Source organism: Pseudoliparis swirei, chromosome 3 (genome assembly GCF_029220125.1).
Source record: "Pseudoliparis swirei isolate HS2019 ecotype Mariana Trench chromosome 3, NWPU_hadal_v1, whole genome shotgun sequence".
Lineage (NCBI taxonomy): Eukaryota > Metazoa > Chordata > Actinopteri > Perciformes > Liparidae > Pseudoliparis > Pseudoliparis swirei.
The window spans coordinates 19,986,926-20,008,495 of NC_079390.1; the positions used below are offsets into that span (position 1 = coordinate 19,986,926).

The 21,570-nt window shown below is 40.4% G+C and overlaps 1 protein-coding gene across 3 annotated transcripts in view; it reads left to right on the forward strand.

The window, feature by feature from the left end:
* Positions 1–21,570, forward strand: part of cadm1a (cell adhesion molecule 1a) — a 389,469-nt gene that overhangs the window by 300,017 nt on the left and 67,882 nt on the right. For all 3 annotated transcript variants that reach the window (XM_056443457.1, XM_056443460.1, XM_056443458.1), the window contains 2 exons: positions 16,012–16,164; positions 17,066–17,203. In XM_056443457.1, coding sequence (XP_056299432.1) covers positions 16,012–16,164; positions 17,066–17,203 — 291 coding nt within the window. The remainder of the gene's footprint in view (positions 1–16,011; positions 16,165–17,065; positions 17,204–21,570) is intronic.

Below are 21,570 nucleotides of genomic sequence, written 5' to 3' on the forward strand. Positions count from 1 at the left end.
CTGCTTTCATAAAAGCGGCTCATATCCCTAAACATTTAATGACCTGTTGTGTTTATTCTTATCCCGACCAATTATAATGTCACATCTCTAATTAGCTGTGTTCAGCTGGACATACTCTCCGCTCTGTCTTGTCAGGTTGTGGGTTCTTTTAATTATGTCTGTTGAGCCCCTGAGTGTAAAATGTTGAGTATAAAATATAATCAACCTCTGTCACTATATACCCGTCGCATTAAGTTCAAAATGTCAAAGTACAGCTATGATTAATTAATGTCTTTTACTGTATTTTACACTTCTCTTCGCAGCTACGTAATTAGCAAATATTGTTTTGAAGAAAATGGCTTTTCTAATAACATGGTCAAGTTTATATGTGTGTAACATGTGTGCACATATTCAAAGTCAGCATGATATGCGTTTTTGTTCAGTCTCTTTTAAGTGCTTGCAGGGTTGTAAAAAGATTTTTTTTTTTATTGTTATGGTTAACCCTAACCTGACCTACAATACCACATCCTTTACCTTTTTAAGAAGTATTTCACCACTGGCAAGATGGTTTTTTGCTCCCTTCAGTAGAAAGGCACAAATGTTGTTGTTTTAAAAAAAATTGGTACTACATGGACAGGGAGAAAGTGCTGTGGCGATTTCTATCGCTAACAAGGTGGAATACCTCCAACGGCCGTAATCTGCCCGTTGCCGCCCCCGGCACTCCGAGGCTGCTCCCCAAAGCCACCACTATTGGAAAGGCTTGACCAGAGCTCCTGTAAATATAGGCGGCCATATCAGCTTGCTGGAGAAGGAAATACTTCTAACAAAGATGTTTTTCCCACGATGTAAGGAGTCGAGGATTTAAGAAAGAAAGGTGGTGCTGGAGTGAGTTATTATTTGGTTGCCAGAAAAGGAATCAGAGCGTTGTGTGGCTGAGAGATCTAAATAATCCTTAGAATGGAAAGAACAGCGAGAAAACTTGTCGGTGTCTATTTATTTTAAACCGTAGGACTACAAAAACAATATAAAAGGACAATGAAAAAAAAAGGTTTTTAGTCGACCAAACCAAAAAAAAATCATGGGATACAGGACGTGAACCGTCCACCCTAAAATCCAGCCGACGACTTTTGCAATAAATTGTCACACTTCCTGGATTAGTAAGCAAATGATGACGAAAGTAATGCATGTGATGAACGTAACTCAAACAATTACGTTTCCTCCTAAATATATTTGGCAACATATGTTGTAGGAGACAGGTTTGGGCTTTCCAGACCCCACACACGTACTGAAGAGCATGATTTTGAGAAGAATGTTTCTTAAGTATGAGAAGATGTCGGAGCGGGATGGATTTTTACTTTTGTGTTTAAGCTTGTCTGAAAATGGACAATTATGTGTGCTATCAATTCTAGAAACACTCAAGCAATGCTCATTGGCTGGTTAAACAGCTAAGAGGTAAACGTGTCGGGTGCCGAATACTTTTCCAGGGGGAGGGGGGGGTTCTGTTTTTTATTTATATACAACTTTACTACGTTCTGTAAACTAGAGAAACTACACTGAGTTGGTGAACATAGTGGAACATTTAGCAGGCAGATATTTTACTCTGGGGATGGGGGAGACCAAAACTAGAGTGTAAAGGACAGAAGCCCAATTTCAAATAACTAATATTATTCCATGTCTGCAGCATATGGAAGTTTGTTGCCATTTTCTATGTTTGCCATAAGAACTTGATAAGCTGAAAGGATATGCGCAATTTAGTCTCCATGAATTTGTTCCAAAGTGTGCAGTTTTAAGTTCACGGATCGCTCCTTTTGACATAACTATGTAGACACATGTTGCAATTATGTATTTTTAAATGATGTATCATCTTTTGGTGTATCTGAAACAGCTGTCTGCTGTCTTTTGTAGTTAATACATGTTTTATACATATTTTGACTCCCTTATTATTGAGCTAAGACTTCAGCTATGTGCACAAACTTAATGTTCCTCCTTTCATGACAGTTATTTCAACATTTAGATCCATAAGAGACTTCCTGGCCCCCCTGGGAGGCCCTGCTCCACAGTCACCACCCCTTGTTTATCACAAACACACCCTCTGCATACTGCACCAGGACACACTCGCAGAAAGGCTTCGCGCGTATGCTAAACCAAGCTCGCTGTTTATCCGCTGTTGTGCCGAGATGCAGTGTGTCGACTCCCACAAGCTGGCTGTCAAGGGCAAGGTGTTTCTTCTTTGATGGGTGGGGGGGGGCGGGGGTGGAGGCTCCTTGATCTCCCGTGATCCCTCCCAGGCATCTTCGGCGCAGCTGCACCGCTTCATTACGACATGGCATCCACCAGGCAGCCTCCAAACAACATTGCCCCCCTTTTCAAAACATCACATCTGTCATCTCCGTCTGAGTCCACAGTGGTGGATTATATTTGTGAGCGTGTGATGGAGAGCAAGAGAGGGTAAAGACAGAAAGGAGGGAGGTGACACACGGGATAACCCCTCCTATCGGTCGCCACAGTGACCGTGTTTACATGCATTCGAATAACTGGCTTAGTCGGACTGAAATCAAATTATCCGTTTCATGTAAACACCTTTGTTCGACTATGTGCGGTCCGACTACGATCCGATTAACACCCCTGGATAACTCGATCCGATCCGGTTGATAATTCGACTATCTCGGCATGTAACGGTGAATTGGATTAGGAACTGGACTTTGCGTCTTTGCGCATGCTTGAGATCCCGCCGCCCTCCTCCATCCCTCCCTCCCATGTCGTGACCCGGAAGTCGAAAGAGACGATAAGTTGTCACTGCCGGGAGCCTGGCCGGCAGAAAACAAACAAACAACGCTCTGGAGAACACAAGAGCCACCACACATTTCTGGACCGAAGAGCAGGCAGAATTTATGCTTAATGTATTGAAGGAGTTGAACATACTAAAGTTCATGGTTCTTTCTCGAAATGTTGATGTTGTTGTTGTTGGTTGTTGTTGGTAGTGGTGAAAGTGGTCAAGCGGAAATGGCTATATCACCACGAGTTGTAATGAAAACAGCGCCACCTATCGTATCGGATATGACATGCTTTCGGCCAATGATTCGAATTACTCACTGCCGTGTATATTGGGATAATAGCAGATCCCCCAAAAGATAGCAGAGTCCGACTAAAGCAAGATTCGAATTATACCATCATGTAAACACACTCAGTGTAACACTTCATGTCCACTCAAAGTAGTTCTGCTTTCACCCCCGGTGTGTGTGTGAAAGCCATGAGAGGGTATTTATACACACTGCTTTTGCTACCTTTACTCAAGTAAACTTCTCCCACCTCTGAAGTATGCGAATAGCCACATCCGCCTCACACTACGCAGCAGCAGTTAACCCCTGCCACAAGAAAAGCTAATGATGCTTTATGAAGCATTGTTGTTGTCACTATTTTTAGTGGGCACAGATGGGGATGTTTCCAAGACACAATTACCTGTTCAACATGTGAAGACTGTTGCTAGAGGTAGTAAACACCCAGCTGGAATGTTGTAGCTCTAACTGCCATATGTTGTTGTTTTCTTATCCAATGTGTCACGCAATCCTTCAACAGCTAATGACGTGTCCCTGAGATGACCTATTTTAGTTATTTTGCACGCCGTTTATTGTCAATTACCACACTTTTAAACGGGGAGTGCAGTGACACATTTGACACGACGCACTTCCTAAATTATGACATCGCCGAAGGTTTTTGAAACGCACAAAGACAATACTTTGATTAATTCCTTATTGTTGAAATAAGGGCCTCTCGATACCATTATCAAACACCTGTTCCTTTAAAATGTGAGCTAATATTAAAAATTGGCTAAACAATCGTCTCCCACTTACTTCACATGTGCGTAACTGTTGTGGCTTTGTGATGAATAAGGTTGATGAACAAAAGACGCACATAGTCAGTCCGCAGCATTCATACCGGAGACTGCTCGCAGATCTCATTTATATTCAACGAGAGCACAGACGCAAACCTCTGACGTCACTCCCCCAATAAAAATATCTTGAAATACATGGTTACGTGTATATCAAAGACGAATAGGGGCACTTGAGCAGCGACACACAAACAGGGCCCTTGTTCTCCTGTGGAGAGGGGTGCAGGGGTGGCTGATCCGTCCACAGATGGCCAGCGAGGTTCATGGTAAAAGGCTTATCAATAAGGCAGCGTGGAAAGAAACAGGTTTATGATAAAACATATTCCCACAGGACGGACACAATTGCAAAGAGACTGAATCTAGCATGAATATTACTTAAAAGAATGTATTTAATAGCAATTGAACAAACGGTAAATAATGGCATTACTTAAAAATATATGTGTAAATATGTAGAATATTTAAGTTAATATATATATATTTTTTATCATGTTATTTATTTATTTTAATGCAATATATATACACTACCGTTCCAAAGTTTGGGGTCATCCAGACAATTTTGTGTCTTCCATGAAAACTCACTTTTATTTATCAAATGAATTGAAAATTGAATAGAAAATATCGTCAAGACATTGACAAGGTTAGAAATAATGATTAATATTTGAAGTATTAATTTTGTTCTTCAAACTTCAAGCTCAAAGGAAGGCCAGTTGTATAGCTTATATCACCAGCATAACTGTTTTCAGCTGTGCTAACATAATTGCACAAGGGTTTTCTAATCAGATATTAGTCTTCTAAGGCGATTAGCAAACACAATGTACCATTAGAACACTGGAGTGATAGTTGATGGAAATGGGCCTCAATACACCAATGGAGATATTTCATTAGAAACCAGACGTTTCCACCTAGAATAGTCATTTACCACATTAACAATGTATAGAGTGTATTTTTGATTCATGTTATCTTTATTGAAAAAACAGTGCTTTTCTTTGAAAAATAAAGACATTTCTAAGTGACCCCAAACTTTTGAACGGTAGTGTATATATTATATGTATTCCCTATGGGTACAAAGACTGCCCCATTGAAAGTGAATAGTGGCCCAAGAGCGGACCTGAAGCACTGTGGCGTTTTTTGTTACACAATCACGGTCTACCTGTCGAGTCATGTGTATCCATGACGATCATACACGGTGTTCTTCACCCACCACAAGAAGTACCGCGCGTTGGCCTTAACGTCATGCCATCCCTCAGCAGCTGCTCGTCGCTCTTTCTGAGTCGGCGACCGCGATCTTTAACGGGAAGGAGCTGTTCGTCTTCACACGTGAAAGGGTTCTGCTATGTTAATGTCAAGTGGAAACGGCAGGAGGGAGTCCAACTGGAAAATGATGGCTGAGATGTGAAAAGTCTTTCAACGCTCTCTTCGCTTTGAGTGTTTCAAGTAGCTCTTGTTGTGCGTCTGTTTTTAAATATGAAAAAAAAAAAGTTAAATGATAGTTCGGGTGTTTTTGAAGTGGGGTGTATAAGTACCTAGGTCGCGTTTCTGGTCAGCCAAAAATTAAAATTATCATATTCAAACCCATTTTTGCTCTGATCTGAATAGAGACATGTATTAAACATAGTAGAAGGGGGTCAACACGCCCCTAGCTTGGAGAGCCACTCATTATCTATACTTCCTGCTACTTTACTGAGTTCAGATTCACTGATTTAACACAATGACTAAACCACCAAGGCAGCAGCGGATTAATTGATGTTAAAATATCAGGTTTTTTTAAAAATATTGTGGCTTTGGCAAAAGCATCGACAAAGGCTTTAGTTCTCCGTCTGACACGATGTTCTAATGGGAAGGAAAACCAGTAAAATATTGTAAACATAACATTCAGTTAATTTGATATCGATTTTTGAGGTGGGCCTTGGTTTTAGGTGGCTGAGATGGAATGAATGATTGTGCAACATGCGTTTGCCCATGTGAGAAGTCAGAGTGGATAGTCTGACATTTAAGTCGGACAATTCAAATGGCAGGCCGTTTCATGTGAGAAGATTTTATCCGTGAAGATTACACCAAATGTAAAATAATTGCGTGTCGTCTTGAGAACTGCAGTCCGAGTGGGAAGTGTGCTGAAGTGTTTCAGCAGGATTGGCTCAGGGATTTGATGCAAGATCATTGTTGTGGTCATTGTGTCTCAAGTACCGGCATTCTCTTGTAAAGAACTGAGAACCACTGTGATAATGGGGCTCGTATAAATATACGCAATAAACATTTTGTTGTTGTTGTAAAAAGCAGAAGTTCTGATGTATGACGGATTAAATCAAAAAGATAATGCGAGACGGAAAAGAAGCCTTGGGGGGGTCTAAACACCCTCACAATGCAAAAATACTGAAAGGAACCGAAGTACAGGCAGTACTTTGATTACAGTCAGCTGTGTCGAAGAGAGAAAAGCTCCCGAGTGTGAACAGCTGCTGAAGCGATGCTAAATGTTCCCATTCTTTGGGTTTGTGTGGTGACTACACAGAAGCCTGGACTTCACCTAAAGTGGGGAGGAGGGTTTTTTTTTGTACGAATGTAATTACCCCCGGCCCACCTCGTCTCACCCATTCTGACACGCGGTGAAAAAACTTTGATGTGCTCCTCTTAAAAATGGGCAGCAGCCACTAATCACAATTGATTGCAGACACTTAGGCGAGGCACACTTATCATCGCCCGCTCTCCCTGGATGGGAGTCGTCTTCGGCCGAAGCTGGAGAAGAAATGATTCGAGTGGGGGGAAAAAAAGAATGAGTGAATGAAGATGAATCCAGAGAAGGGGAAGAGCCAGCAAGATGAGAATAAAGTCATACAGTCGGCACAGGTGGAATAGGGGGGGGGGGGGGGGAAAGAGCCATTAGAGTTTGTATTGATCCCAATTCTCTTGTCTTGGATTCAGGTTTATTTTCACCTCATCCATTCAACTCATCCACTCTAATTCTATCTTCACCGCTACGTTTCAATGATGAGATCATGGCAGCTTGATGGATTTTATTCATGATAACTTCAAAACATGAAATGTGTATTTATCTCTTCTCAAGGTGACCATGTAGGCCATGCAGAACTGAGAACGTAGGAGATTAAATGAGTTGTATATGTTCTAATGCAGAACATCATCTAGTTCAATTTAAATGTCAGTCATCAAATAAACAACTTTGCCCTTTAATGCAAAGGTTATGGAAATGGGAACAATTACATAATGAACAATAAATGGCCAAGTTTATTTTAGCACACTTTTCATCAGAAAATCCTTTAAAACGTTTTTTCACACGATAGATGCTGAGAGGAGAGTCAACGCTAATGCTGTTTGTTATTAGATCAAACACTTAAAAAGCAGGTTTTTATCTTGAAAAATGACCTCCTTTCTTGGTGTCATTTATGAATGTGAGACATTATGATTCCCAGCTCCGCCTGTCCACATGTCAACGTGTCCTTGAGCTTGAGTAAGACACTGAAACTCAAATTGTCCCTGATGAGCTGGCCAACTCTGCTGCCATCAGTGTGTGTGTGTGTGTGTGTGTGTGTGTGTGTTCCCACACAAGCACTTTGTCCTTCTCAAATTGGGAAGTGCTATCTATTCGCATCCCATTTAGTATGTAAGTGCTGACTGGTAATATGAGAAGTGATTCCATGACCACAGGGTCTAATGCAAACATTAAAGGATTTGGGTCACATTTTTTTCTCACATTTACCCACACCCAATACTCGCATATCGATGAAGTCATTCCTCCTCTCCATGCCGGCCACAAAGCTACGAGTGCCTAACGATGAAAACCACTTGCCACAAAATCCTGCACAGCTCTCAATCTGGAAAAAATGCATTCAGAAGTTAAGCTGAAACTTAATAAGTCCGAGTTGCTAGAACGACCCCGCCCACATTAAGAAACCCTGTTTGTGGAAACTTAATGATGGACTTTTGCACATACCAACCCTGTTGCCTCAGGCTTCTATAGTCTTAGCTTGGCCGTCTACTCATGCGTGCACAAAGTTAGTTAATACTGCACTAATGACTCTGGCAGTCAATGTTTACTCTACTCAAAATGTCTTTTTTTATAGTTTCTCTTATGAGCTTCAGAGTGGTCCACAGACACTGCATTACAAACAAAAACAAATGCATAGAGTGCTTCCGGAGTACAGAACAACAGGATTCATCAAAGCGAGCATCCTGTTTACCTGCAGTAATCTGCAAGATGAGTGACACTGCACCTCTGTATCTTAAAGAGGAAAACATTTTGTCACCTAACCTCACAAAATCTGCTTCTACTGTATTGTCTTATCGCTCCTTTTAAATTGGCTTCATCAATGTCGGATGTAAAGAGAGAAATTGACTGATCCGATAAAAGTAGCCTTTCAGAGTTTGGACAGCCGACTCTTTCAAAGACTTGACTATCATTTACCTTTTGTCAGACATCTGTGGTGTCCTTCTCCTGCTATCAGATGTGATGGAACAAGAGAAGATGACGAACGGGGCAAAAAAGACCACAGAGCTAAAGGTCACCCTTTATTTTCTCTCGGAGTAGAGAGGATATATATTCTTCTGTGCGCTGATATAACAATGAAAGAGTGGTCTGCTGTGTTGTTTCCCTTCTGTTTTGCCAGGACAGACCTTTATTTTATTTCTGCGGTATACCACTGTGTTCAACCCTCCTGTCTGAACCAGACTGTTCTCCACCGTCTGTCCTTGTATCTCTTGAGCGTATCGTAGTGTTGCCCCAAGCCCCGCCACAGTGTCTCAGTGCCTCTTCTCAATGTGTATTAGAAGGTATTTATTCATTCAGCTCATGCGTACACCATAATGCCTTATTTTAGAACTGATACATAAGAGGATTATGAAATCCCTGAAAAAAAAATGTTCTCGTTTTTTTTGTCAAATGGATTTAATCTGATTGGCAAGGATTTTGACGAGTTGATGGAAACGGAGGACATTTGCAAAGAGACGAGTTATTTGATCTTGGTGCTGTTCTGAATCCAGATCCAGGACGGTTAATTGTAACATCTTTTAAAATGTGTGTTTGGGGTCACTTAGAAATTTCTTTATTTTTCAAAGAAAAGCACTGTTTTTTCAATAAAGATAATATTAATCAAAAATACACACTATACATTGTTAATGTGGTAAATGACTATTCTAGGTGGAAACGTCTGGTTTCTAATGAAATATCTCCATAGGTGTATAGAGGCCCATTTCCATCAACTATCACTCCAGTGTTCTAATGGTACATTGTGTTTGCTAATCGCCTTAGAAGACTAATATCTGATTAGAAAACCCTTGTGCAATTATGTTAGCACAGCTGAAAACAGTTATGCTGGTGATATAAGCTATACAACTGGCCTTCCTTTGAGCTTGAAGTTTGAAGAACAAAATTAATACTTCAAATATTAATCATTATTTCTAACCTTGTCAATGTCTTGACGATATTTTCTATTCAATTTTCAATTCATTTGATAAATAAAAGTCAGTTTTCATGGAAGACACAAAATTGTCTGGATGACCCCAAACTTTTGAACGGTAGTGTATACCAAACCAAATGTCCAACTGCAGACTCGTACTGCAGACTCGTACTGCAGACTCGTACTGCAGACTCGTATTGCTCTTCATTGCATTGAAAGGTTTGTCCGACTCTGAACTGTCAGGGACAGCGTTGTCTGTCTTGACTCTCTTTTGGAACTCGTCCCAAATCGTTGATATGAACATTTCGACCAATGGGAGGTGTGTAGCCTGGAGAGAGGAAAGGAACATCGTCGTGTTTTGTTTTTGTTTAGTACGATACCGGCTGGAGAGATATTAACAAACCGAGTCCTTTTCCTCCAAAGCAAGACCAGGACGATCTAAGGCGATCCCAACATCTGCAGGTTGGCGTATCTCGCTGATTCATTTTGAGAAACATCTTTATCAAAGTTCCGGAGCCAAACCAACAAAGCATCTCTGCTCGAGGTGAAAGTACGGGCAACGGGTGACTGTTACTGGTGGATCTGTACTTTCCAAAGCACTTCCTTGGTTAAATGTTACGGTTGCTTTCCATCTCCTCTTTGAAGTTGCGCTGGCTTTCCATCAGGACCCACCAGACCTCAGCCTCCCGCAACATCTTGTGGAATATTTGTAAAGAATAAAAAGGTGAAACGAATGGGAGCATAACAGGAAAGGTCAACTCTAAAGGAGAGATTCAAATCTTTTTGGACATGCACTGAAATGGTGAAGACGAGTTCAATTCAATTCAGTTTATTTTCAGGGTGTCCGCGGGTCCTTAAAAAGTCTTAAAAAGTCTTAAATTGCTTTTCCTAAAAATAAGGCCTTAAAAAGTCTTAAATTGTCTTAAATTCAGATTGGATTGGTCTTAAATTTTTTTGGGTGTCATGTCATTAGGAATATGAGGCAATCTGTTCCGCCAGGTCCGTATTTTGCTCCGGTTGCTCTGCGGCGTCTCTGGTGTCACCGGGGCCACGCCCTTTCTCTTAAAGGGGCCCCGCGTATTCGGTCCCATCCCCTACAACGTGAAGCATCGACTACTTTAGAAAACATGGCAGGATGCAAGTTCAACAACGGCTTGAAAAGAACGAGTGTTTCTGGTGACGGTCGGTGAAATGCTTCTGAAGCTGCGTTATGTGTCGGGAGACTTTCCAGCGAGCAGACAGCTGGACTTCATGTGCGCTATTGGTGAAATGACCAGGTCCAGTCAGGATCCTATGGAGCACAGCTCATGGGCCATGACACCACCCAGGACCTACTTCAGCACCTCAAAGTAAGTCTGCCATAAATATATATATTTTAACTAACCTCATGTATATGAGTATGTGTATCATATAGTTAAGCTTTACTCATGTGTCAAGTTAATAACAGCTATGGATAGGCGCACTACACATTAATTAGACTAATTAAAAATAGTTTTAGAATGGTAGTAGAGGGGTGATTACCTGTCAATATGTCTAAATAGTGTTCACTAGGCTCAAGGGATGGCTCACGTTGCTTAATTTGTAAAAATAGTATTCATTCATATTTATCCAGTCTGACATTAATCTGAAGTGGTGGTGTCATAAGAGATGTGTTGACTGTTGTATGGCTAATGTCTGCCTTTTTTCTTTCTTTTTTCCAGGAAAATGGACCAAATGTCAACTGGAAGTTTTTATATTCATACAGTTTGAAAAGGATTGTTTTCCTAGTATATTCACAAAAGCTCAGGAGTAGACGTATGAACCTGTGCACAAACATCCATCACATAGAGACATGAGAACTCACACACACACACACATACATTCTATTATGTAAATGAATTTGCATTTTATAAGCAGCTGGAATTGTTATTTATGTTATTTTATAGATTTTTTTGTTCAAAAGGAACTATGTTGCACGTATTTTTAAAATATATTTACTTAATTTTATAGACATTTGTTCATGGGACTTACATTTTCTGAAAATGTATTCATAAATATAATTTACAACAGCAATGACATTTGTGTTATCCTTTTGCATTAAACCATACTGTTAATTTTGAACAGACATCAGTGTGTTTACTTTGAATTAATTAATTTAGATTAATGTATATTTCCATCGTAAGTTAGGTCTTAAATTTAATTTAGACGTGGTCTTAAAAAGTCTTAAAAAGTCTTAAATTTCTCTGGTTTATTCCTGTAGACACCCTGATTTTATACAGCCCAATATCACAAATTACAAAATTGCCTACAAAAGTGCTTTATAATCTGTACACTTACGCCATCCCTGTCCCAAGACCTCACATCGGATCAGGAAAAACTCCCAAGAAATAGAAGAAAAAAACTTTCACAGGGAAAAAGTGAAGACACTTTCAGGAGAGCAACAGAGGAGGATCCCTCTCCAGGATGGACAAATGCAATAGATGTCATGTGACAAGAAGGAATCATTACAGAGTTATAATAAAAAAATTGAACTTGTCCTTATACTGTTTCGTATTTCATAACACAACTACCAATATTGAGACGCTTACACCGCTGCCAGTAACCTTTACACAAGGCCTTCGATTCATCTATTGTATATCTTCATCATAACAGCAGCAAAGTACGAGTAGTTTTCCCCGAGGAGCAGCTCTGCCTCGGAAAACAGGTCGTACGCTTTCTTCAGTGCACCTGTATACGGCAGCATCGGTATGTTTTAATCTGGCAGTATTTAATTCAATTAAATCATCAGGATTAGAGTCTGACCTCTCATTTTAATGAGGGCTAACAAGGCTTTTGAATGAGCTAATGAGGGGCGTATTATTCATGTGCCACAAGAAGGGCTTCATTGTGCTTGGATAAAATAATCTAATACTTTCGCGAATGGAAATCAACCATTCCGTTGTTTTTTTCTTGCTTTTTTCGCGAATATAAAAGAAACGCCATGTGTAGGGAAAGAATAAGCATTTGCATGAAAAACAACCTCCTTGTATGCTGCCTTTTCAGATGGCTTGGTTCAACTGTGAAGTATTGTCAGCAGACCTTTCTGGAAGGATAATCAAAGGCAGAGAAAAGTGGGAAGGCGGCGGCCCATTATGTCATGTACGAAGCACCCAACAGTCTTATTCTCTTCCCATTAGGCCAAACGGCGAATTCATTTATAATGAGATTAAATGCCTTACATTATCTATGAAGTTTTCTGTTGCACTTGTCTATGATCATAAACACACCTTTAATGCGTTATGATCTATTCATCGCAATGTATAATTATAGTAAAAAGCACTTTGAAATATAGTATGCTATATAACAATAATCATAACAAATTGTATAATGGATACTCAACAAATGCTGGTTACACATGTTGACCTCCCCCCCCCCATTCCCATAGCTGGAATACATTATAAGTGAGTAATCAGCAATTTTAAAATAATGATACTTGACCGTATAAGTCACTCCACTCCATTTTTATTTGTTCAGGAGGACATCATATGCAGAAGGATTGTGCAACAAGAGAGCTGCTCCTCATTTCCAATGTGCGTACCCACAAGGGCCTTTTAAAATAACAAATGTAAAACATGTTCACAGACTTCAGGTTCGAACTGGAAAGGTGCACTCAATAGAGCGCAGATCTCCGCCAGGTGGGTCTGCAACTACCGCAGCTGCATTGTTGTTGGAACGAATGCGACTCCCCCCCCACTCGGCTAACCCTCCATCTAGAGCGCGAGGGTATCTGCCGTGTTTTTCCTCACACAACAGAAACGCTCTCTTGCTTTGCAAACGTCGGCGCCGGCGTGCGTCGCATCTCCGTCTCGAGAGCGCAACCGTGACTCGGAAGTGGTTTATTTATTTTTTCAACAATACACATGTAAATGCGAAGGCTGATAAAGGAGGCACGGAAATAAAAGACATCCAGCGTATGGCTTTTTTCCCGCTCATTCAGACACATACACACGTATACAGTGTATTCCTTGTGGACATTTCAAAGGCCTGTAATGTGGCTCAGTGCCTGAGAGCCTCGCCATGTAAATACTTGCCTTGTTTATTGTAATAAAGCATGGTGGATATTTACGAGTGCTCATAACTATAATTATACAGTGCTATAAGCTGATTATAACACCATATGAGTATGTGCATAATGCATTACAGACCAGGGCATCATAAAAATCAGTATTTTCTTTCCACATATTTTTTCTTAATGTGGTGAGCAAAAAAAGTCCCATCTCCAGTCAACCTTATGGTGTCACTTAAGATGCCCCTCTAATGTTCTTGTTTAATGATGCACAAAATCAATCGCGGTGATTAGTTTTCTTATTTCTTACTCGCCGTCTCCCTTGGTTTCCATCACTCACTCTCCCTGTGTCTCTCTCCTGACGTTGAGGGGCAATACATCCGCATCAGCATCCTTCTCCGTCATCTGTGAAATGTATAATGTAGCCTGGCATTTAAAAAGAAAATGTATTCACGTCGGTTATGAGGGTCTTGTGTGTCAGAAGTGTCCATGTTTAATGCGTTAATCTTTTTTTTTAAAGAAGGTATACAAAAAAAAAACGAGCAGAGCTGTACAAGGAGAGCGCAGAGTGTAAAGAGCCCGGAGTCGCTGTCAATCAGAGCAGAATGTATCCGCACATCAAAGGGGGATGGAGATGGGTAGACTTTCATCTTACCACATGTTGTCATCCTACATTACAGCTGATAGAGTGTGCTTAGGTAGATGGGCAAACAAGGTACGGCAAGATGAAAGTAGCTACAGATGAGCAAGAGATAGGATTTATGGGTTTGTCCTCAATTGCACTGTGGGGCCCACTGAATAACACCCTCTGTTTATACTAATCCTGTTGTTAGCACATTCTGTATGACTGCACATGCCAAACAGAATTAAACGGGTTGCTCAAGTGTAAATTGTGTCTTTCTTTTTGTGTTTATTTTTTATTTTAAAATGTTCCTTTCCTTGATTTCTTTGGAAAGTTCTTCGAAGCAGGCTTGAAGCTATGAGGCTCGTCGAGCTAAAATAACTAGTGTTAAATATGCAAACTGTTAAATATGCATTTTACACAAGCACGCCATCTCAAAGAGAAGAAAAGGAAAAAAGAAAACAACATCAGAGTTATTGTGCTATTATTGTTGGTCTAAATGAACAGTTATACAAAATTAATTGCTTCTCAACGCGTCCTTTAAGAAAAATATTATTTACCATTCCGGCGCCACATAGAATCTCAATTTGTCAATCTTGATGATGAGAAAAAAGCAGTGTTTTTCATTTTCAAATTGGATTATCACAGTAGTGATTAGGGTTGTCATGGTTATTTGTTTGATGATTTGACAGAAAATGCATTCAGTTATTTTTTTTCTTTTAAAAAAGGTCACATTTAATGCAATAATGCCCCAATTCCTCTCCCTGGATTATGAGGATGAGTAATAACTGAATATCTCTCTTACTTCTGGAGTGCTGCTCAGACAAAAGAAGCAATTTGATGACATCACCCTGGACTTTTTTTTCTTTCCTCTAGACCAAACGATTTAATCGGCATATAAATCAAGAAGGAAATTAGCTGTTAGTTGTAGCCCTGGATTAAATTAGTTCCCCTGCATTATGGATGCAATCTGACTGGAGAGGAAGTGGTTCATACAACTTTTGTTTTGTGTTGCCTAATGGACCCAGGGTTAATACATAACCTTCATCTCCCTCTATGAAAGTTGACTCACTGATATAACTCATATTTCTCGCATTGGAATAAAACACGTTAACTCCCTCTCGCAGCGGAGACTCCAGCATTATGTATCCAAGGCAGAACGCCGAGTGAGTACTCAGAGCAAAATATAGACGACCCTCCCCAACAGATCAGAACAGAAGCAGATTGAAGGAAAGTGTAATGAAATGGCAATTCAGTCCGATTGCCAGGCGACTGGTGGATGACAGAAGAAACAGTGAGGTATTCTGACCTCAATCCACTGAGCAAAAAAACAAACAAACAAACTCTGAGTGGAGATGGCACGGCCTCACAGGGAAGATGTCAGCTGTGATGGGGTCTTCTGATATCTGTGGCTCGTAGAGCTCAAACAGTCAATCACGGCAAAGGATTGACGGCAAATATTGGTCTAGGATGAGGTTTGGCTCACTAAAAACGAGGAATCGTGCAAAATCATCCACAGTTCATCCGACGCTCAAGAAGAAAGTGTGTCCAAATACTCCAACGTTATGAATAATGTGTAAAGAGTAGAGTCTACTCTTGTATATTTGTATTCCAGCATTTGATGTTCCAGTCAAACTTGTTTAACCCTCCTGTTACCTTAGGGTCAATTTGACCCCATTCAATGTTTAACCCTCCTGTTACCTTTATATTTACTGACATATTTTACCCTCAGGGTCAATTTGACCCCAGCAATTAAAACCTCCAGAAAATTATTAGAATTAATATTGTTTCCCAAGTTTAAGTGTGAGGTACTTTATGTTTGTTTGTTGACTACCTAAATAGCCCTTTAAATATATAAAAAAGTTGATATTTCTTATATGTTTGACACAGTGAAAAACAGCCTGGGGTCAAATTGACCCGAAAGAACACCGACATTAAACATTGAATGGGGTCAAATTGACCCTAAAGGTAACAGGAGGGTTAAGGCGTTTACTTGTATTTTGAAGTGCTCAAGTGTATGTCTCGTATGTGTCTGTGTGTGTGTGTGTGTGTCTGCCAAATGAAGTTAAAAGTGTGTGTTTGTCTCCCTCAGCACTGAAAGACGCTCGCTTTCAGCTGGTGAACTTCTCGGACAATGAGTTGCGGGTGTCGCTGTCTAACGTCTCGCTGTCGGACGAGGGTCGATATGTCTGCCAGCTCTACACGGACCCCCCGCAGGAAGCCTACGCCGACATCACCGTGCTGGGTACGACGGCGACGCACACGGCCACACACAGGCGCACACACAAAACACTTAGTGCTATTGGTCCGCAGCGAGGTAAAAGCCACTTAATTGACATTCGGACTGCCGAAGACGGCATGCATTCACATCCCGAGCGACGTGGTTGGTGGCGGCTCGCGAGGAAATCTTCAAGAGGCTTTGAAAGCAGCGAGAAACAGTAGCAGCATGTATTTCATGTTCAATGTTGGAGTGTTTAAGCCGGCTAATATACAGCAGCGAGGTTTGCAAGAATGTGAGACCGTATTCCGCAAGTGAACTGTGATCATGAAACCATTTGTACAGACTACTGAAAGGACACACACACACCTGTGGAATGAACTGTAATTGTGTGCATAGGATCATTGTATTTGAGTGTGACAGTTTTCTGTGCATGCAAAACATTTCTTGTATATTTAAATACACATTTGGATTTGTATATTCTGATTTACTGTTTAGCATAAGTGAAACCTGAAATCAAGAGTTTAATTTGACCCTTTGGTAACACTTTCTGTGTCTATAACGCAACATAAAGAAGAAGTAAAAAAGAAAGAAGTACTCTTCTCTGCATTTGACCCATCCAAGGAGCAGTGGGCAATGGTTAAAATCTTTCTAATTATAGTTATACACACTTATTCATATACAAAATGTCACATTATTAAGTGTTTTAAAAGGACGCTCAAGCTTTATATTCCTTCATAATTGCTGACACAAGGAGGGTAAATGCTTTGCTCTAAAATGTCAAGATTTGGACCTGAATCTAAATACCAATATGTAAATTAGCTTTCTTTGGTTGTCGTTACTGTGTCTCCTCTCTGTCAGCTCGCTGGTCTTCTGACCACGTGGTGCCCCAATGTTCACGGAGTGGGGTTTGTGTGTCCCTTCCTAGTTCCTCCAGGTAACCCCATCATCGAGGCAAGGGATGAGGTCCTGAGCGAGGGCAACGAGACGGAGATGACCTGCACCGCCATGAGCAGTAAGCCTGCTGCCACCATCCGATGGATGAAGGGAGATAAAGAGCTTCCAGGTAGGTCGACTCCGCAAATCAGGAAAACCTCACAATCGTATATGTCATTTATATCATTTCCCGTCTTGACACAATACGACTGCAGAAAAAGTTCTTTTCACAAATGTTCACTCATCTATCTCCTTTTTTTTTTGATTGGTTATCTGAACAAAGAATACTTCTGTGTGACACAAACACACTGTGTTCCATGAAGCAGAGAAAAACAGATGAATCGTGTGAAAACTCCTGCTTCTGCTGTTACCCTCGCTTTAAAGAAGAAAAAGCGTGGTACTATGCATACTTTTCATATGAAATCAAACCAAGGAACAAAACCATAAACTGTATGCTTTCAAAATCCTCCCCCTTTATCATACTCATGCCTCTATGATGCAATTTTCTCTCAAGAATTATACCAATTTTAAACCTAACAAGTAAAACAATTAACCTAAATTGTGGATCTTACCTCAACCATTGTGTGTATAATATCATCTGCTGCTTTTTTAAGTTGAAGTCAGTCCACAAACTAAAAGAGAACATTTTACTTCAATCTTTGACATCGGAGCAGACTCTCCTTCTAGACTTTAGGAAAGTCTTAAAAATGACAACCAGTCAGGTGGATTCTAACCTAGACACATTTAGCTTAAGTTTGACTGAAATGCTCTCACATTGTCTTGAGTCAAACTATATTAAAATGTAAAAGGGAGAACAAATAGAAACCTCTGAATAATCTAGTAAGCAAGACTTAAGCTTCCTCGGAAGGCTAAACTATTTGACGTAAGGAGAGAAAATGCTGCTCATAGTTTAGCCTTCTGCTAACTGCTGCTGTGAACTCCCTGCAGGTGTGAGCCTTTGGCTCCTGTGAGCAAAAGGCGAAGATATTAGCAACATATTCCCCAATAAAATCAGACTATTTTTTTGATAAATCAGTCAAACATACATTACCGTTAAAAAGTTTGGGGTCACTTAGAAATGTCTTTATTTTTCAAAGAAAAGCACTGTTTTTTCAATAAAGATAACATTTAATTAATCAAAAATACACTCTATACATTGTTAATGTGGTAAATTAATATTCAAGGTGGAAGTGTCTGGTTTCTAATGAAATATCTCCATAGGTGTATAGAGGCCCATTTCCATCAACGATCACTCCAGTGTTCTAATGGTACATTGTGTTTGCTCATCGCCTTAGAAGACTAAAGTCTGATTAGAAAACCCATGCAATTATGCTAGCACAGCTGAAAACAGTTATGCTGGTGATATAAGCTATACAACTGGCCTTCCTTTGAGCTTGAAGTTTGTAGAACAAAATTAATACTACAAATATTAATCATTATTTCTAACCTTGTCAATGTCTTGACTACATTTTATATTGATTTGATAAATAAAAGTGTGATTTTTCATGGAAGACACGAAATTGTCTGGGTGACTCCAAACTTTTGAACGGTCGTGTATTTTAGGTTGCTCAGCAGTGCAGGCAGTCGTTGCCAATGCTTGAATAACAACTTTTTATGCAGGATATTCCACCATTTAATCAGGCTTTCACCGTCTGAAGCGTCCTGCACATGTGCATTTGTATAACGGCCAATCAGGACGACTTTTGCCTGAGATTTCCCAAAACCTGACAACAGAGGCGAAAGGCATGGCGGGAGTCTAGTTTTCTCTCGGACCACTTGAATCACTTTGCCCATTGAAAATATACTGCCGACCCAGTTTTTAGAAGGAAGGAATCGAATCAAGACTTAAACCAACATGGACTTTTAATCTCAGGACTAAACTTTAAAATATCTGGCAATATTACTGCTATCGTTGAGACCAGGTGGACTGCTGATTAAGTCATGGCTAAACCAAAAAGACAAAATGTCTCGAGGGGCAGTATGATGTCACAGCAGGTGGCAAGCACAGACAGACAAACAATTTTGAAAATCAAGAAGTCGTGTTTTAGATGGATCCCAAAGTCGATGCCAAATAGTGTGTTGTTACTCACCAGCAAAGCGCCGGGGCATCGGGGGACACTGGAGCTCGATGCCCTTTTCTTCCTGAGCATTTCCTTTTTTAGAGCAGTCTGCAATCCGTTGTAAAGTTCCACGGAGGGGAGACCTTGGAAATGGATAAAACTGCTATAGGCGAAAGAGAGTTTTGGTATGCACACAATGACACAGCTCATTGGCCGCTTATCATTTCATACATGGTTTGTTGAGCAAACCAACAGAAAAGAAAACATTGTTTTAGGTTTGAAAGGTCATCATGAAATATTGTGTTGACTGGGTTTGCCACAGAAGATAAACAATTCTGTGAAAACAATCTTTTAATTCCATGCTTTGCCACTGGTGTTCCTATTGAATGCACCTGCACCCGCGTTTCTGCACGTTCTACTTTGAGGTGTTGCTGAATTCTAACTTTTGCATGCACGTGTGCATGTTTTAAGCCCTTGTGCCATGTGTTGAAAGGAACCAATTGAAGTTTATTTCACCCCTTGCTGGTGTCCCATATTTACTGCTTGCATCAATGCTGGTTTTTTTTCTTCAATGGAGCTCTGCTGTAACTTTGAATCGTTTCCATTAAGGCGACGTGGATGTGCAGCGGCGGCCAGAGTCGGTTGGCACCGCGCGACATCATCAAAGAGGGCTGAGCTTTAGAAGTGTGAGCAGAGCTCAGGGGTGAACAGGCCTCATGCCAGCCAGCTCCACCCTGGAGCCCAGACAGCAAGCTTTGTCAAGACTTTGAAACAAAAGGTCCTAATCAGAAGTTGTGTCGAAGTCCCTGAGCAGCTTCACCTTTTACGCTGCGGCACGTCCCATAGTGGTCCGCTCGAATCTGGGAATGCGCCAACATCATTCTAAAGTAGTCTTACACCAGCAGAAAGTCAAATGATGCTCATTTGCTTTGTATTTTAAATGGATTTGGGATAACGCTGAATGCCACTCGACCTCACACGTATGTTGTTTTCTGGGAATCAAATCACATTTACAGAAAAGGCTCCGGACTCTTTGAAGTTTACAATTGACGGATGCCATTTATTATTTATTTTTTGTTCCCGTGACAATACACTCAGTGGTATTAAAGGCTCACCTGTTACAAGACTGCATTTGGAGCATGTCATTTGCTTTTATCTATTTCAACCGCAAGTGAACACGTGTTAATAGCTGACACGGCCTAAAACAATGGTGGGCACGTTTCTCAAATCAGCAAAATTCTATATTTTACATTTGCAAGTAAAAGTTTCCGAATATTAAAGCTGTTTTAATGCTAGCTCTTTTGATGGTAAATAACTCTGTTATGAAAAAGAAAGCTGGTGTTGCTCTGCTGAAAATGCAAGATGGAAAGAAAAGGAATGGCTGATGGTTCTGGAACCAGGACGACTTATTTCTAATTAAACGTCCCCAGAATTGTTCTTAATTACCTGGAGGGATAATCCGGCTTGGCTCTCTTACTGTAAATATCATTTAAAGGTTGCAATCGTCATGCTTGCCAATGTAACTCCAACCATCTCACCTAACATGCACATGCCCGTAATCTCACCATTATAATTGTTTTTCTTTTACTGAAATCATGTTGTTTGATTTACCAACAGAGTGGGAGTCGTGGACAGACTGAATTATAGCAGTGCAGGGTTGTCTCCTTTTTATAATCAAAGAAAACAAGAGGGGTACAAAAATACAAATTAAAAACAAGAGCCGGTAGGCAGAGCAAATCATTGACTGACAGGGACCAGAACAGCCAATAGCCTCGAGTCCTACGAGACGACCACAATGCTATTTCAATTACCCGACTCTTCCCCAGCAGGAAGACTCTACAAGTGGACGAAAGAATATTTCAGGCAAAGAAAAGCGATTGAAGTGTCGAGACACACAATTTGTTTGAACTAGACACGTCTCCTTTACTGCTCCACAAGCATGGGGTTAAACAAATCAGTTGAAATGAGAGCAGGGCCACCTGAGTTTGTGTGTTAAGGTCTACAGAACACTATCAGTGCCACTTGACCTTGCACTGCCTTTCAGTGACGATCATCTCCACTGGCCTCCATCCAAAGTTACTCTCTTAGGCCTGAACACAGAATGGCGAGAGCTTCCGCTAACTCATTGATATTACTCACGAAAGGCTTTTCTAGTTCGGTTTCATTAAAGTCTCATCACTTTAAACTACTTAGCTCCCCGGCCTAGTCGATGTGTCCTTGAGCAGGTCACTTGTGTAAATGCAACATGTAAAGTGTCTTTGAGTACCTTAAAAAGCACGATATGAATTAATTGGATTATTATTATTATTGATAGTGTAACATAACTAAATGTGCAGACAAAGACACTATACGTATTGTTTTAATATGTATACAAATAAATATTCATTCTTACATGTATGACCTTTGTTATTACTAGGCTATAGATTAATTCCCAAAA